Raw genomic sequence first — 16,052 nt, 5'->3', positions numbered from 1 at the left:
ACGGCAATCCAATACTGCAAAGTCTACTGCCTGCTCGAAGCTGGAAGCAGGGAACACATTCGCCTCACCGGCAACCCAAGGCAGGGGGCGCACGCAAGCACGCTACCGTCAATGGTAGCTCCACTGTAGCAACACGCGACCAGCGGGCCGGCGTCGCTGCAAGGTGCTCTCCGGGCAGGCTATCGCCCAGCGCGAGCGCACTGTTGGTTCGTGGTGCTGGAGGTCCCTAGGCGGTCACCCGGGTTTTCCTTGTTCCAGCGACGTCCTGACCCGCCGCCTCAGGCACCGTCAGTGGGCTGCCCCCCGATTCGGGAGCGGGGTCCACTCAATTTGACGACGACGGCATGGCAGCCACGAGCATTCTTCGCCGCTGCATTTCTCATTCTCATCTCATTCTCATCCTACTCACGCCGGCACTCATGAACTACCGACGCCGCACATGAGGCTCACTGCCGAGCTCCTCGTCTGCTCATCTCGGCCGGCCATGCGACCTCCCACCCTCGGAGCCGTGCCGCGGCGCCATCTTCGCGTGCGCGTGCGCGTGCCTGCGCCCCGACGGCAGTATTCCGTCCGCATACCAGCCGACTCGCCCTCCGCCTCCTCCATCACAACCGTCGCGGACCTGAGAGCATGGCATCCGACCGCCAACGTCCCTGATGTTCAAGTTTGTGGCTGGGTGCGCTCCGTGCGCAAGAGCTCGGGGGTTCGCTTCGTCGACGTAACTGACGGCTCCTCGATGCGGCCCGTCCAGGCCGTCGTCGACAAGAAGCTGTCTGCCGAGTACGACACTTCCTCCCACTCCCGCTCACGTCAGGGCCCTCAACGAGACTGACCGCCGCCAAGCATGAGACCCGGCGCCGCCGTTCGTTTAAAAGGGACTTGGTTCAACGTCAAGACTGCACGTGTCTCACAAGCGACAGACGGTGAGGCCGCAAGCGACCCGGCTGGACAGCCACGTGCCCAGGACTCGGCGTCGTCCACCACGCACGAGCTGCAAGTCAGCGAGGTTGACATACTGGGGGCATCAGATCCACAGGTGAGCGCTGCCAAACCGCCATCGCCACCCGCTCGCTCGGCTTTCTGACTCGCTTGCCCCAGACCTACCCCATTCAGAACAAGTACCAGACGCCCGAGAGCCTGCGCGCCATCTCCCATCTCCGTCCTCGGACGCCGCTCAACTCGACGCTGCTGCGGCTGCGCTCCGACGCAACCGCTCTCCTCACGCAGTTCTTCTTTGCGGAAAAGTTCCAGCAGACCCACCCTCCCATCATCACCTCGTCCGACTGCGAAGGCGCTGGCGAGGCCTTTGCCGTCAAGTCCGGCAAGGAAGAATTCTTCAGAGATGCCAAGTACCTGACTGTCTCAACCCAGCTGCATCTCGAGGCCCTGGCGCAAGCCCTCGGCAACGTATGGACCCTCTCGCCAACCTTTCGAGCCGAGAAGAGTGATACGTCGCGCCACCTGAGCGAGTTTTACATGCTCGAGGCCGAGATGAGCTTCGTGCGAGACATGGACGAGGTCATGGACTTGGTGCAGCGGATGATGAAGGCGCTCGCGCAGGGCCTCAAGGAGCGCGACGCCGCCAGAGAGCTCGAGCTCAACAGACTGGACTCGCGTGACCCAGCCGAGCGCCTCGCGTTTGCAGACCTAGTCGACCAGGCCGAGCTCCGACGTCGGTGGAGGGGCCTCCTCGTGCCGGGTAAGTGGCCCCGGATCACGTACACGAAGGCGATCGAGATGCTGCGGCCGGTGGCGGACCGGTTCGAGCACGAGCCGGTCTGGGGGAGCGGGCTGCAATCGGAGCACGAAAAGTACCTTGCCGAGGAGGTCGGCTACGACAGGGAGCTCGACGCCTACGTTCCCATCTTCGTCACGGAGTACCCGCGCGACATCAAGGCCTTTTACATGCTCCAGTCGGCCTCACCGCCGCCGCAGGGAGAGACGGTCGATTGCTTCGACCTGCTTGTGCCGAGTCTCGGCGAGCTCGCTGGCGGGTCCATGCGCGAGCACCGCCTGCGGGAGCTGGAGGACAACATGAGGCTCCACGGGCTGCAGGTCCCCCAGGGACGCAAGGCGGCGGGCAACGACATGGCCTGGTACCTCGACCTTAGGCGCTGGGGCTGCCCGCCGCATGGCGGATTCGGCCTGGGGTTCGACCGGCTGCTCAGCTACCTGACGGGCGTGCCCAACGTTCGCGACGTGGTCCCCTTTCCGCGTCACCACGAGCGGTGCGACTGCTAGCCGGCGTCGCACAGCATGAGGCAGCCAGCTGCATCGCCCCCTCCCCCCTCCCCGCGGCCAGCACATGGACCCGGCTTTCCGGATGGCCCAGACGCCTCATGCCGTGCTCGCCAGTGCGCCAACCGGGCTCGGCCGCCTCGCCATGGGCCAGGTCGCACACATTGTCTGCCAGGCAAGCTGGCATCTTGGTCATCTCGTCGCGGGTTGCACAATGGCCGCCTCGCGCACAGGTGAGGCGGACGGGCGAGGGCTGGAATCACGCCACCGGCTGCGGATGGCGTCAAGCCGATTATGTGTTTCGGGAGGAGATATTGAACGGAAGGCTGCCGTGGGCGGCTGGCCGATATCGCGCGGCTCCAGAAGGTTCTTGGAAGCTGGAAGCAGGCAGCCGGCGCCGTATTGGACACGGATGTTAATATTGGATGAACTGTATGATTGTGTACATCACATTGCGGCTGCTGCATGGAGCGGCGGCCTGTACTTTTAGAGGTGGATGGAGACAGGCCGAAGAGCCTGGCTGGAAAGACGAAGAGCGAGGCGCAATCCACATGACGACACTCCATCACAATGCTCGTTATATCCGCGAGACGAAGCACAATTGGCTGAACCATGCGACTGACTAGGTAGTCGGCGACTGGCCGATGCGGCTGCGGGCGAGGTTCGTCGCGATGGTGATGAGCCTGTCTTTCACGGGCATCCGATTCATTGTCACGCTCCCTAACGGCTTACGAGGTAACCAGCAAGTGCCCGCCCGCCTGCCTTCAGGAAGTCAAAAGGGTCCTGCAAAATGTAGTGTAGCAATCGTGAATATCGGTGTGCATCATGCAATTAAAAGCGACCTTGAGGGACCCAGGGCACGGCTGTTGTGCACGCCGCGGTCTAAAGCCTTGGGTGCGTGGCACACGAGGGTCGTCGACGCGTGTATCTCGGCGAGGCGGATCACGCCCCCTCATCTGCGAGTGCTGCCTTGTCAACCTCGCTCAGCCGTACGTACGGACACCCATTCTCGACATCTCACACTCACACAGGCAACACATTCTCATCACCTTCCTTGCCATTCACAACCCCTTCCGCGAGGCGCGCGTACACAGCGATTGCAGCGTTCTTCAACAAGGAGCACGCGACGGGGTCAGGGCCAGGGCAAGGCGAGCCATGACCCCGAGTTCAACAACGAATATGGCGCCCAAGGACCTGCGCGATCAAGGCGCAACAGCATCGCCGCCAGCCCTCTCGCCGCGCCAGTCCCGCGTCGTCGGCGCCCTGCTCGGGCTGCACGCGGGCGACGCCCTGGGCGCGACGCTCGAGTTCGAGACGCACGCGGCCATTGCGGCGCGCCACCCGCGCGGCTTGCGCGACATTGTCGGCGGCGGGCCCTTCTCCTGGCCGGCCGGCCACGCCACCGACGACACCGACATGACGCGCGGCGTGCTTCTCGCCTACCGGGACGTGGCCGCCGCCGCCGCCGAGGGCGACAAAGGGGATGACGGGGCCGTGGACGTCGCCCGCCTCGCGGGGGACTACTTCCTGCGGTGGCTGCAGGGCGACTGGCCCGGCCGCGCGCCTGGGTCGCGGCCCGTGGACATCGGGGCGGCGACCATGTCGGGCCTGCTCCGGTACCTGGAGTCCAGGGACCCGGACCGGGCGGGGGCGGGCAGGGGCGCGGCGGGCAACGGCAGTCTGATGCGCTGCCTGCCGACGGGCCTGTTCCAGGCGGACCCAGGGCGGCTCGTCGACGAGAGCCAGCGCATCAGCCGCATCACGCATGACGACCGGCGCTGCACCGTCGCCTGCGCCGCGTACAACACCATCGTCGCGGCGCTGGTCCGGGGCTCGTCCGCCGACGACGCCGTGCGGGCCGGGGAGGAGGTTGCGGCACGGCTCGAGGGCGACGGAGACGGGGGCGGCAACGGCGGGGACACTGGCGGCGGCCCCGTCCTCGCGGCGCTCCGGCTGGGCAGGCGGCTGTCCGTGGCCGACATGGCGGACCGGCGCGGGGGCCCACCGGCGGACGTGCTGCCGGGCCGGTGCGCGGGCTACGTGCTCGAGACGCTGGCGGTGGGCGTCGCGGCGGTGCTGGACACGGGCCGCGGGCTCGAGAACGTGCTCGTCGACGTGGTCAGGCTGGGCAGGGACACGGACACCAACGCGGCTGTGGCAGGCGGGCTGCTGGGCGCGCGCGATGGCGATCAGGCCGTGCCGTCGCGATGGAAGGACAAGCTACAGTTTGCCGGCGAGTTCAGGCAGATCGCGCTGTCGCTGACGCCCCCCTAAGGGAGGAGGAGACTCCTGGATGGCATGAATATCCGGCGAGCCCGCTGCCTCCTGCATCCAGAACCCGCGTCGTGAGCGTGCCGGTGCCTCGCATCAAGACCAAGACCGAGCGCAGGGACCGCGAGGGCTACGCGCATTCACGGTCGAGCCGGGCGCAGGACAGGGCAGTGCAGCGCAGGGCCGTGTATGCGATTAAGCTTAAACAACGCACGCCTTGGCAGCAGTCTCCCTCACACTCGGTATGTTAGGCCTTGTTCCAAGACGCAGGAGAAAGAGACGCGGGCTCAGGGCGGCCATCATTGTCGCCTCCGCCGCCGCCGTCTCAGCGTCGAGGTCAAAGATGAAACTCTGCCCGCATGAGCCGTCTGCGACGTCGCCCCTCCCACACCCGCATGGCCGAGGCCAAGATCTTCGACATCATGACGGAATCGTCATGATCAGCTCGTCCAGGTCCGTGCCGAGGAGCCGTCGTGTCCCTTGTGATGCTGAGTCGTGACGAGCGGCGAGTGACCGAGCCTTCTTCCGCACTGTCGACTTGCCTCGGCCACAGCACTGCACAGTACGGCACAGCGATGCTGTACATTTCAAGTACACGGCCTCGTTCCAGGTACGTAGCGAGCATCGTGCCCCGACGGCGACGGGACACAACGCGGCCGGTGCGTGCGCTCAAGCTCGCGCGCACGCACGCACACACACACACACGCACACGGCGACCAGTCCCAGACGCACCGGCCTCCGCGTGCCGGTTTACCGGACGCAGCATGCTCTCCGGGCCATTTGCTTCAATGACGCGAGTGGATCGGCGCCGGTAGAGGCGACTCACGCCTGCAGTGCACCTCGACATGCGCAGCCCCTGCGGGTGAGCGAGACTGGGTCGAGGGATATTCTTTTTGACAAGAGACGATCGAATTGCCGTCGCAGCGGGCCTGCAAGTCAGCCAGTCGGCGGCACGTCCTACGACACAGCCCTACTGCGGTGCTGCCGACCGGCGTGCTGATGCTGATGATGCTGCTGCCGAACCCATCGCGACGTCGCGGTGCCACCCGTCCGAGTGCCGGGTTGCGCGCGCCCGACCAGTCAGATCGGCGGGCACTGTGCGCGAGATATGACCGGGCTCGACGTCTGCCTCTCCCTCACTTCCAAGCAGGCAGACGGCGTTGCACCGGGGAAGCGAACCCCCTGACGTCGCTGCCGGACGCTGCCTCGCGGTGCCGCCGCGCCGCTAAAGGGGGCCACGAGACAGCGACAAGAAACAGCCAAGCCGCCATGCTCAACGCCAAGTGCTTGTTCGTCGCGCCCAGTGAAGCCCGGGCAGCGGCTGAAATACAGAGAATAGTCTTGGTATTTGCTCGGCAATGTTCCGAGTCCTCGTCGGCCGCATGATGTAACGTCCGCCGAGGATCCCTTTCCCGTGAGCAGTGTGTGGTGAGGCCTACCGAGCGACATTTTCGTGGCCTGTGCCTGTATTTTGCGCGGTTGCCCTGCAGGGTGCCAGCACGGGAGCCCAAGCGCCCGAGTGATTTCGATGGCGAGCTGGTGACACGCCGTGTGCCGCTCCTCGCCTGTTACTGTGCGAAGTGCAGGGCAGAGGGCTCGGCCAACTGCCGACTGTCTGTCTGCGACAGCGGCTGCCCTGTCCTGCGCGAGCTCGCGCGCGCGGATACGTACGTGTACTCGTATGTGCAAGCACTACGAGGAGAGCCGAGCGGCGGTGTGGCGCCCGGGAGGCTTCAATTCGTCTCTGTCGCAGAAAGCTTGTTCGATAGACGTCACAGGCCTCAGTGGCCGGCCGGCGGCGCTGCTCGGTCGCATATCTCGATGGCTCCTCGACGAGGGAACGGCATCCGCCGCCGGCCTCGCCTCCTGCAACTTCGACGGGAGTGCGCCCGAGACGGTGCTCATGCTACCTTTGCTCTCGTCTTGTGCTCTGTGCTGCGCAAAGCCGCGACGCTGCTTGGACAAACGGCGCGAGCGGACGATGAGCAAACCGATGTGCCGTCCCGGCCATGGACTCGGTACCGTCTCCGCGGAGGGTGGTGCGGACGAAGACGGCCACAGCCACGGGCCCCGTTGCTTCATGAGACGAACAGGATCGGCAACAACCATTCAATCGCGTGCCCGCTGCTCATGTGCAGTCGTCGTCACCGACGGCGCTTTGAGAGGCCAGGGCCTGCAGGGAAAGCCTGGCATCCTGGGCAGTCAGTCCCTTGAGCGCACCCCATGCGCTGTAAGCCTCGTTTGAAGCTTCTCCGCCACACGCCGCCCATCGAGTTTAAGGGTCGCAATAAGCATATCGCGTGCGCCAATGACGTTCTGGAGGGCTCGCCGGCGTTCTGGACTCGGCCGTGGCGGCGGTTGCTCACCACGCCGCGCGTTGCGAGGCTTGCAAGGGTCTGGCGTGGGGTGCTGGCGCCGGTGCATTCACGAAGAGATTGATTCCGTCTGGGGCGCTTGGCAGAGGTCATTGCTGCTGAGGTCGGCACTCTTTGCGCCCTCGCCCAACCCCACACGCGCAACAAGAGGCTGCTCGGCCAGATCGGCATGCTGTTCGTGAAATGGGTTTGCCCCCTTTGGTGAGCTGGCTTCTGCCTCGACGGTCCTTGATAGGTTTGCCTTTGCACACACGGAATGTGCGGGCCCAGGGCGGATCGGACGGCAAGTCCCAGCTGCCTGTGAGGAGGATACGAACCATCTCCCGGCCCGTGAGCGACACAGGGAGAACGGCACACGGAGAGCGACATCGGGAACCTGCGCAGGGCACGGCAAACTCCTCGCTCGCTGCCCTCACATACGCCGCACTTCGCACTCTTCCCCGGTCTCCCTCCGCCTCCTCCTTTCCTCTGCGGCGCAGGCTGCGGATTCCAAGCCACAGGCGGGTTGCCGTCAGCACTGGGTGAGGCGCTGCGCCAGGGCACACCAGGGCACAGTTGGCTCGATAGCTCTCAGCCGCGGGCAGCCACAGCGCGCGCTGACGACGGGCCCAAGCTGTCAGCGTCAGATCAGACAAAGGCCGCGCCGGGAATAACCCACCCATCCAACGGACCAAGGTGTGATGACCACGAGACTCGCGCCCTTCGTCCCAGCGACCCACCGTCAGGGGGCCCCTGTGGGCCAAGTCGGCTGGGACGGCATCTCGACAGCGCCAAGCACTGCCATGATTGCCTCGCTCGTCCACCTTATTTTTTTTGCCTCGAAGCACGGCCAAGGAGCGCCCAGAGTGACCGCCGACGGTGCAGGCCTCGTTCACCGGCCGGAGCCCTTCCTGACGCCCATCACGCCTCGCGACTCACAGTCAGCGCCCACGGCGGCCGCCCGAGCGGGCAGCGCAGGGCCGCCGTTACTGCGCTCACGCCCCTCCGTCTCGCAGCGCCAGGCGGAATGAGCTTCCGTGCCAAGCCTAGTGGCTTGCAACGCTTAAATTCATGCTTAAAAGCCCAAGTCGCAGTGGACCGTGATAGGAGCTTGGCCAGCCGAGTTAGCCGTAGCGCCGACTTTGCTCAGTTCACCCCTCCGCCGACGCGGAGAGCCATCCTCGCGCGCTGCGCAGATCGCCGGCCCTGGCTGTGAAATCAAAGGCGCCTGCATTGCGGCTGGCACAGCCTCTGCTCGACCTTTCCAGTGGCGCTGCCGTGAAGGAAGCATGGAACACGCTGTGCGTCGTCGAGACTCGACGTGCCCAGAACAAGCTGGGGAAAAGCCAAGCATTTCGCCCTGCCGGGGACCCCTGGATCGGCGGCTTGGCAACATTGGCATCGGCATCTCCAAACACTGACCACTGCTGGAATCCGCAGAGTACCAACCTGGAAGCCCGGCCGACTCCTTCGTGGTTCCAGGCGATTCGCACTGGCGGAGCGGCAGGCGATAGATCTCAAGGCGTGGTCTGTGCTGATCCGTGCATGCCTGCGGCGTTACTGAAACGCTGGGAACCGCCCGTCAGCGAAGAGAGCCGATTATCCGGGAAGACAGCCAACGGCGACAACCTCCCACAACAGGCGCCACAGGGCGTACCTCGCCGTTTCTCCGTCCAGGGAGCGCAGCATGTCCAAGCAGCAGGCCCCGGAGTCCGATTGCGCAGCAGTGTCCACGGACGGCGTCTTTCCGAACCATGACAGACGGACAGGCAGGTCAGTCCTTCGAGGCATTTGGCGCTTGCGAACAGGGGCATCGCTAAAGGGGCGTGTGTGTGAGCGACTGCAACTCTGGTCAAAAATCAGAAGCCGCCGGAGCCGGCTCGGCGAGGCAGCCAGACGTCATCAAGGCATGCACGGGGCGCCTCTTCTGGGGCCTGCGGAGGCGCATCGACTCTTCGTACTGGCGACACAGGATGGGGCGACGGCCCCTCATTCGTTCCCTTATTGCCTGCCCGTAAATCAATGTCACCTCGGCTTGTCACCATAGCAGGTACCTGTCCTGGAATCGTGGAGACGTCGGCAGCCGTCGCCGACGACGCTCCAACTCTGTGAGAAACCCATCGGCACGTCGCTCCCTTCGCCACAAGGGCTTGCCCGCAGACTCTGGTCTCACCTTTATCACACCTTCCACTGCCATGAAGATGCTTAAAGGCCACTAGGCGGGTGTCTGCGGGTCAACCTCACTGTATTCCATCGCGCAGAGAACACGGTGCCCCCCGGACACAACTGCATGGGGCTCTGTGAATTGCCTTGGGCTAGTCGTCCGTCGTTGAGCCCTGTAGTGCGTCGGGTCGGGATTGACTGATTGACTGATTGACTGAGCAAGACGTTTCGAACCTCGCCAGCCGAGTTCGGATCGGAAACCAATCTCCTGTCAGGGGTCAATTTGCTGGCTCGCGGTCGTGTGCTCCTGACACCGTGCAGATTGGCAAAGCCGGGAGTGCGGCACCGGCCAAGGCAAATGCGCATGGCAGCTCCAGATGGCGTGGAAGCATAGATTGACGCGACCTGCATCTCCATGCAGCCCGACGGAGTCTGGTGAAGCAGCGCCTGAGACGGTTGCACGAAACGGTGTTTGCGTGACGGTTGTCCGACTACTGGAAACTCAAGGTTAGGCTCGTGTGGACACGAGGGCGAGCACACGCTGATCTCGGTGATCCTGTCTGAACGGCCTCGGGAGCCACCCACACACGGCTTCGGCACCACAGCCTGAACTCGCCCAGGAGAAGTGGCCACAGTGGCCAGCATGCCGTTGCGGCAACAATGGGAAAGTCTCTCGGGTTCTTCGTCAATCCCGGTGCTGGGTAAAATTGGGCGCCGCACTCGCGTTCGATGGCGGGCGGCCGGCACCAATTGGCCAGGTCGGCCAGAAGGTGGCCTCTCCACGAGCGTCCCCAGAGACTCGGCAGCCACGGCACTTGGTGTTGCAACAAGGCGTCGCTAGCGTGCCGTGCGCTGGGCCGTGGCCGACTCGGCAGCACCCCTTTGTCCTGATGTGCGGGTTAGCTCTGCTGGGTAATGAACCAAAAGGCCCTCGAGTGCTCCAGCCCAAGGGCAAAGGACAGCGAGACCTCTGGCGACCGCTGGTGCTGGGCCTTGGGCGTGCGGGTGGCCCTGTGGGGTGGACGCAGGCGGTGCCGACTTATCCAGAGGCGTGTCCCAGGCCGCCTCACACGAGACACCACTTTCCGCCATCAGCAGGTTGTTTGGTGCCTGCAGGCTGAGGTGTCTCTCCGATTGCCCTCGCCGCGTCAATGTCGTCTCCGTCTGGTCTGCGCGGTGGATCGATCTGCGTCGGCAAGGCGCGGCGCAGGACAATGAGGAGCAGACAACCGACAGCAGACAGCAGGTGCGACGATGCTGAGATGGATCGCCCGTGGAGACCTGCTGCACCGCACCGTACCGTCCTTGCCGTCCTCGAACCAAGACACGGACCCCGACTGGCTGCTCCATGCTGCTCCATGCCAGCCCGGCAACGTCCCTTTGGAGCTTAGACCAGTGGCTAGACTTGCCGAGCTATCCATGGACGCCTGTCTGAGGCGGCAGGCCAAGCCTCTTCATCAGGGAGCAGTGAAAATAAGCTTAGGGGAAATTCTTATGACCTTATTATGCCACCTGGCACGACGCTGCCATTCAGCCGCCAGCCATCCATTTGGCATTACGTCGTTCGGGGGGGTCGGCGTGAGGGTGGTGGTGGTGGTAGTCGTCGTCGTTGTCGCAGCGCACCCACGCCGTGGATGCAACGCGGACGGAGCAGGTCGCCGCCGCCGCCCACGCCGGTTTGCGCGTCGCAGGCGTTGCGTTGGCTGGCGCTCTGTGCTTGCTTGCTTGCTGACTGACTGACTGACTGACTGACTGACTGACTGACTGACCGGAGTGGAGGATGAAGCTGCATCGTGGTCTGGCTGGAACTGTACAGTACCTCGTCGTGAGGGAGGAACTGCAAGTATCGCCGCGCGGGCAGCCCAGGCAGGCAACAGTGCCATGGGCCCCGAGGGCAGGCGGCGGTGGGCAGCCCAGGATCCTGCCAATTCTGGAGTCTTGGCTCGGGCAGCCGGCACGCCTTGAAGCTTGACCACCGCTCATCCTTATTCCCGATCGGCCGCTGACACGCCAGAGGCCCATCGCACCTTCCCTCTCCTCGACAATTTTGGCGCCCATGGGGCCTTACAGTGGGTGTATGACACAACCCAGCGGTGTCTCTCCTTCCCTCTGCCCGCCATCCGCCCGCTATCCGCCCGCTATCCGCCCCGCCTCAGGCTGCTTCTCCCGCCGTTCCTGCCCTTTTGACTGAGGTGTGAATCCGAGTCGGCATTCTGGGCCCGTGAATCTGGGTTTTGACTTGGAGCTCGCTTCTCTTCGCCGCCGCGGGAACGATGCCTCTGGCCGACGGCAGAGACCTGCTCTTGTGCGAGAACCAAGTACAGTTTAATGAAGTACGGACGCTGTGCGAGTCGGCGCAGCAAACAAAGCAGCCCCCCCGAGGCAAGTCGGCCGCCCTTCCGTGCCCCCCCCCCCCCCCATCGTCCCGCTGCCGCGCGACAACAGCGCACAAGAAGCCCTTGCTTGGGCAAGTTAGGGCCCCTTCTGGGCGTGCCGGTCAAGCCGCGAGCACCGGCCATGGAGCGCTGGCCTCGTCTGTCCGTGGGTTTGCCTGCGTGTGGGCCGCAAACGACAAAAGCTTGTCCTGACCAACACCCTCCTCCCGCTGCGCCAAACTCCCATCCTGGCCGCCACACACCCCTCCCCCCCCGGTCCATGGCACCCCCCTTCTCGGCTTCGCGGCGCCGACTTATCCATTCACTCATTGCACATCCGTGCCCTTGGCTCGTCACGCTCTCGGCCGTCCCCAACCTCGACGATCTCTCCTTCTCTTCTCGAAACCTCCCGCTCCTGATCCCAATTAACCTTGTTTCTCGACAGTCTACAGCACGTACGATCTTGCTTCCTTTTGCACCAGGAGCACCAGCGACGAACAGCCATTGTCACGGCAAGTCCGCAGACGCAACAACGCAACGGTTCTCAACGCCCTCGCGAAGCGCCTCAACGGCCACTGTGGAGCGAGCGAGCGAAGCCCTCGGCCTCACTTTCCATTTGGGTACGTCTCGTCGCGCGACTCGAGCTTCTCCTGCTCCGTGTTTCCCAGCCCTCCACATCGTGCGGCGATGCTTGCACAGAAATCCGTGCGTCCTTGAGCCTCGTGTTCCCGCGTCCTCGCGCACTGCACGGGGATTGGCCATCGCCATGCCGTTGCCCGCTCCGTTGTCAGTCTGGGCGTACTAGAGGCGAAGCCGCTCAGGCTCGGGCGGTCGTCTGATCGCGAGTGCGCATCATGATGACCTCGCTATCCTCTACTCTCTCTCACTGTCAGCTTGACTGTTCGCCCCTTACGGGGCCGGGCAACAGGCTGTGTCGTGGACTCGTGATGCGACTGCCGCGCCTATTCCGTGGCTTTGCGACACAGCCAAGCGGCAGCACCTGGACATGTGCAGTGAGACGCTGTCTGCTTTATGGGCATGTTGTCACGTTGCTTGGCTTGCCGCCCCATGCCACGGGTTGAGCTTGCGCGCCTGAGCGCACGACGCACTCGTGGACCATGGGCTTTACCCCGATGCAATGCCTTTGGTCACACCATGTCGGACCGTGACGGAACCCTTGAGACTGACTCGCCTATTAGGCCCCCTGCGAAATTTCCGGCGGCTCCAACCGGGAAGAGGAAGCGGCTTCAATCCCCTGATCTGAGCTCGAGTTATCACCGAGCCCGGGCCTGAGTGATCCGGCTCGATCTCACTCACGCCGGGGAGGTTTGGTAGCTGTCCTGCGAAAGCAGGCACCAACTTTCACAACGGATTCCATCAGCGCCGACAAAATGGAGACGTACCACGGTTACGTGCGGACGCCGGGCGACGCCATCAAGCTCTTTGAGGCGTGCCGCCTCGGTTTGCTGCCCCGAGTGCAGAGACGTCTATCGGAGAAGGAAAGACAGTCAATCCGCTCGGGCTCCGTCTTTGTGTGGGATGAGCGGGAGGCTGGGATGCGGAGGTGGACCGACGGAAAGTCGTGGAGCGCCAGCCGCGTGTCGGGCAGCTTCCTGACATACAGGGAAATGGAGGGCAAGCGTGGCGGCGGCTTTGGCAGCGGCAGGCGAGGCGCGGGCAAGACCCCAGACTCTGGCCGCGGTAGCGACGAGGACCATGACGATGGCGAGCCCGAGGGGTACCGCTACAAGGCGGACGGCCTCATGAAGCAGTCTTTCAGCATCACCACATCGACGGCCCAGCACCTCCACCTCATCTCTTACTACTCCCGACCGCAGCCCGGCCAGCCCGACCTTCCTCAACCCAGCTCCGACCCTTCTCTTCGCGGCATCGTTCCCCCCAAGGGCATGTACCCAGAGTCCAGCATGGGAGAGACGAACCAGACGCCGGCCCTCACGAGGGCGCCGATGCAGCAGCCGTACATGATTGCGCCACACCACGTCCCGCACCCGCATCACCAACAACCATATGCACCGCATTACGCACAGCCGGGCTATGGATGGCCGCCGTCGCCCGCCGCGACCCCCCCTTATGGACATTACGCACCTGCTCCTTATCCACCACACGTCCACCATCTCCCGCCACCTCACCCGTCGCAGGTGCCGCCGCCGCCGCCATCCGCATATTCCAACGGCCATTACACGCATGCTGCTCCGTATGAGCGTGCGCTGCCCCCGTTGCAGGGCTCGAAGCCTGGCCCTCCGCCGTATCAGGGCCACCATCCGTCACATGGGCCGTCACCTCCCAGGCTGTATGACTCACCGCGGCAGAAGGACTTGCAGGCCGCAGCACAGGCAGCTGTCAACGACCAACACGTGAACAACGCTCCTCCGAGAGGATACGGGCCGCTGCCCGCGCTCAACGCGGTCACGAACGGGGCGCCCGCCGCCTCGCACGCAGGCATGGCTACGCCTCCGACACGAAACTTGAGCGTGAGCCCGCCTCGGACCGCTCAGGATGCAGCAACCAACGGCCACCGGTCCAGCCTGTCGGCGCTGCTGCACCCTACCCCGCCAAGCAGCGAGGCCGGCACTGCCAAGCCGCCCAGCAATGGCAGCGCTAGCAGCAGCCCTCGAATGAAGAGCATCAAGGTGGAAAACGGCGGCGTCAGTGAGGACGCGCGGGCATTGAGGATGCTGGACCGCAAATTCTGCATCTGAGGTCCTCGGGTGCAATGGGATTTTTGGCGTTTTGAGTCGGTACATGGCTGGGACTCGGTGCATTAGCGGCAGGCTGCCATTTGGTTTTCGATTTAGGTCTGGCGAACGGTGCTGGCATGGAAAAGGCCAGGGACGGATGTGATGAATTTGTCACGCTTGCTGCACACGGACATCGTGCGTTGCTCCACTGGCATATAGAGCCAAGAATGATGAGTTAGACAACTTTGCCTTGGTTTTGCCAGGTCATGCCTCGTGCTGTGAGCCCATGACGGGGATGTCAAAGGTTGGCCTCGGGAGAAAGCACTCGCAAATAAGAGAGTGGACCGGCCACTGGTTCCTGTCCGCCAAGGCGGTAGTTGCCGTCTGATGGCCAGATGCATCAGCCAGTGCGCAGGTTTGTAGATTGCCAAGTCTACAACCAACCGGGGCTTGGCCGAGGGCAATACGAGGCCACGACGGGGCGCAGGACGAGTGAAGAATTTGTCGCGTGGCAGACTGCGGAAGAGGAGCTGGGCTGAGGCTTGGTCTCAATCAACGCTGCGCACTGGGCGATGGGGGCCGCGTCATCGTGGTCTTTGAGACGCCAGACCAGAGGCTCGGTTGGCGGGGTTCATCGTTGACAGCGCCCTGGAGACGGGAAGGGTACGGACGCGCAACCCCTATAAGATGGATGTGATGCTCTGGCTGTAGCGTTTAAGCTTCTTTCACGGTGGACTTTCTCCGCTTCGGCACCTGGTGCACTGCCTCTGTGATGCCATGGCTCAGTATATATCCCCGACGACCATATAGGCTCTGACTGGGGGTGGCGCATGAGGATTGAGGCATGAATCCGGCCATGGCACCGGCGTGGTGAGCGTTTTTGCATTGACTGTCAAAGGGCGCCATCGCGATTATGCGAAGCAAGTGAGTGAGTCCTACGTACGTATGTATGCGCGTGCTGTATCTCATGCGCAACCTGAAGCGCACTACATGCACAACTTGGAGAGTGCCACCGTGGGCCGCATGCACGGACGGACCTGCAGATTGTATGAGGCGCGTGGAGCCCTTTGAGGTGTTGGCTGGGTCAGGATGAGTTTTGGCGTGTTGCGACAGTTGCGGCGAGGGTATCGCGGCTGGGCTGGCTGTCCAACTCCGCGGCCATAGCGATTTCGAAGTCTTTACGTATTTTGAGCGCTGCTCAATGGCAACAGGTGCGTGGAGAATCCAGGCGCCTTGGATAGAGAGGCTTGGATTCGATTTCCGTATGCCTTGGAAGAAATGTGTGATGACGGTGGCTCAAGAGGCTGTCTCCCTGGTGCTGGCGCCACCGTCCGAGCTCATGCACAGCGACGCAACTTCACGGCAAACAAAAGGCGTGAGCGCCTCGATGCAATTTACCGGACATTAAATGCACTGGGATATATCATTTGTGAAACCTCATCCGACAGTGCGTTGCTTTCATGAGTTTTCCTCTGGATCCTGCGAGGCACGGTCCGACCATGGGACGTGCGATGGAGAGAAACGCCAAGCGCACAATGGCCTGAGCTCATTTATCAAGGTGCAGTTCCATCTGGATACGTCTTGGAAATCTTGGAACGGCTTGAGAACGGGTCGTGGGGTTTGTCGCAGAGTGTCTCTTGACGGCTGAGCCGTGTGCGATGCACCTGAGACGGAGTCGTCCGTGGGCTTGCGTTGTCTTTCGGAAATCGTCGGATGAGGCCAGTTTATAATTAACATGAGATGCCCCAGGCAGCCGATCACACTCAGTCAGATTGCCTCGAGACGGAGGTTTTGAAGCTATGCACATGAGGCCCATCGATCGCTTGTGTGTTCCGGCCAGCGTCAATGCCTTCACCAGACCCGTTCCCACGCCACACATGTGGTGGTGCAAAGGTTCCCGCGAGCACGAGAATTTTTGTTGCACCCTCGGAACATATAGTGGCAATTACGTA

At 63.4% G+C, this 16,052-nt stretch overlaps 3 protein-coding genes across 3 annotated transcripts; all 3 read left to right on the top strand.

Moving 5' to 3' along the window:
• Positions 1–484: 484 nt before the first annotated feature.
• Positions 485–2,241, top strand: PLICBS_005227 (asparaginyl-tRNA synthetase; the record flags this gene model as incomplete). Its single annotated transcript, XM_018318885.2, has 3 exons — positions 485–780; positions 844–1,036; positions 1,099–2,241. The coding sequence occupies 3 exons, from the start codon at positions 485–487 to the stop codon at positions 2,239–2,241; spliced, it is 1,632 nt and encodes a 543-aa protein (XP_018181359.2).
• A 1,176-nt stretch (positions 2,242–3,417) lies between these two features.
• PLICBS_005226 (uncharacterized protein) lies at positions 3,418–4,512 on the top strand (the record flags this gene model as incomplete). The annotated part of the gene is made up of 1 exon (XM_065600679.1): positions 3,418–4,512. One exon carries the CDS (start codon positions 3,418–3,420, stop codon positions 4,510–4,512), a length of 1,095 nt encoding a protein of 364 aa, XP_065456751.1.
• An 8,280-nt stretch (positions 4,513–12,792) lies between these two features.
• Positions 12,793–14,121, top strand: PLICBS_005225 (uncharacterized protein; the record flags this gene model as incomplete). Its single annotated transcript, XM_018318881.1, has 1 exon — positions 12,793–14,121. The coding sequence occupies one exon, from the start codon at positions 12,793–12,795 to the stop codon at positions 14,119–14,121; it is 1,329 nt and encodes a 442-aa protein (XP_018181355.1).
• Positions 14,122–16,052: the final 1,931 nt, after the last annotated feature.

This window comes from Purpureocillium lilacinum (genome assembly GCF_023168085.1).
Source record: "Purpureocillium lilacinum CBS 284.36 DNA, scaffold_4, whole genome shotgun sequence".
NCBI classification, from domain to species: Eukaryota; Fungi; Ascomycota; class Sordariomycetes; order Hypocreales; family Ophiocordycipitaceae; genus Purpureocillium; species Purpureocillium lilacinum.
Note: the sequence above shows the minus strand (reverse complement) of the source record. Positions and strands in the feature narration are given on the sequence as shown.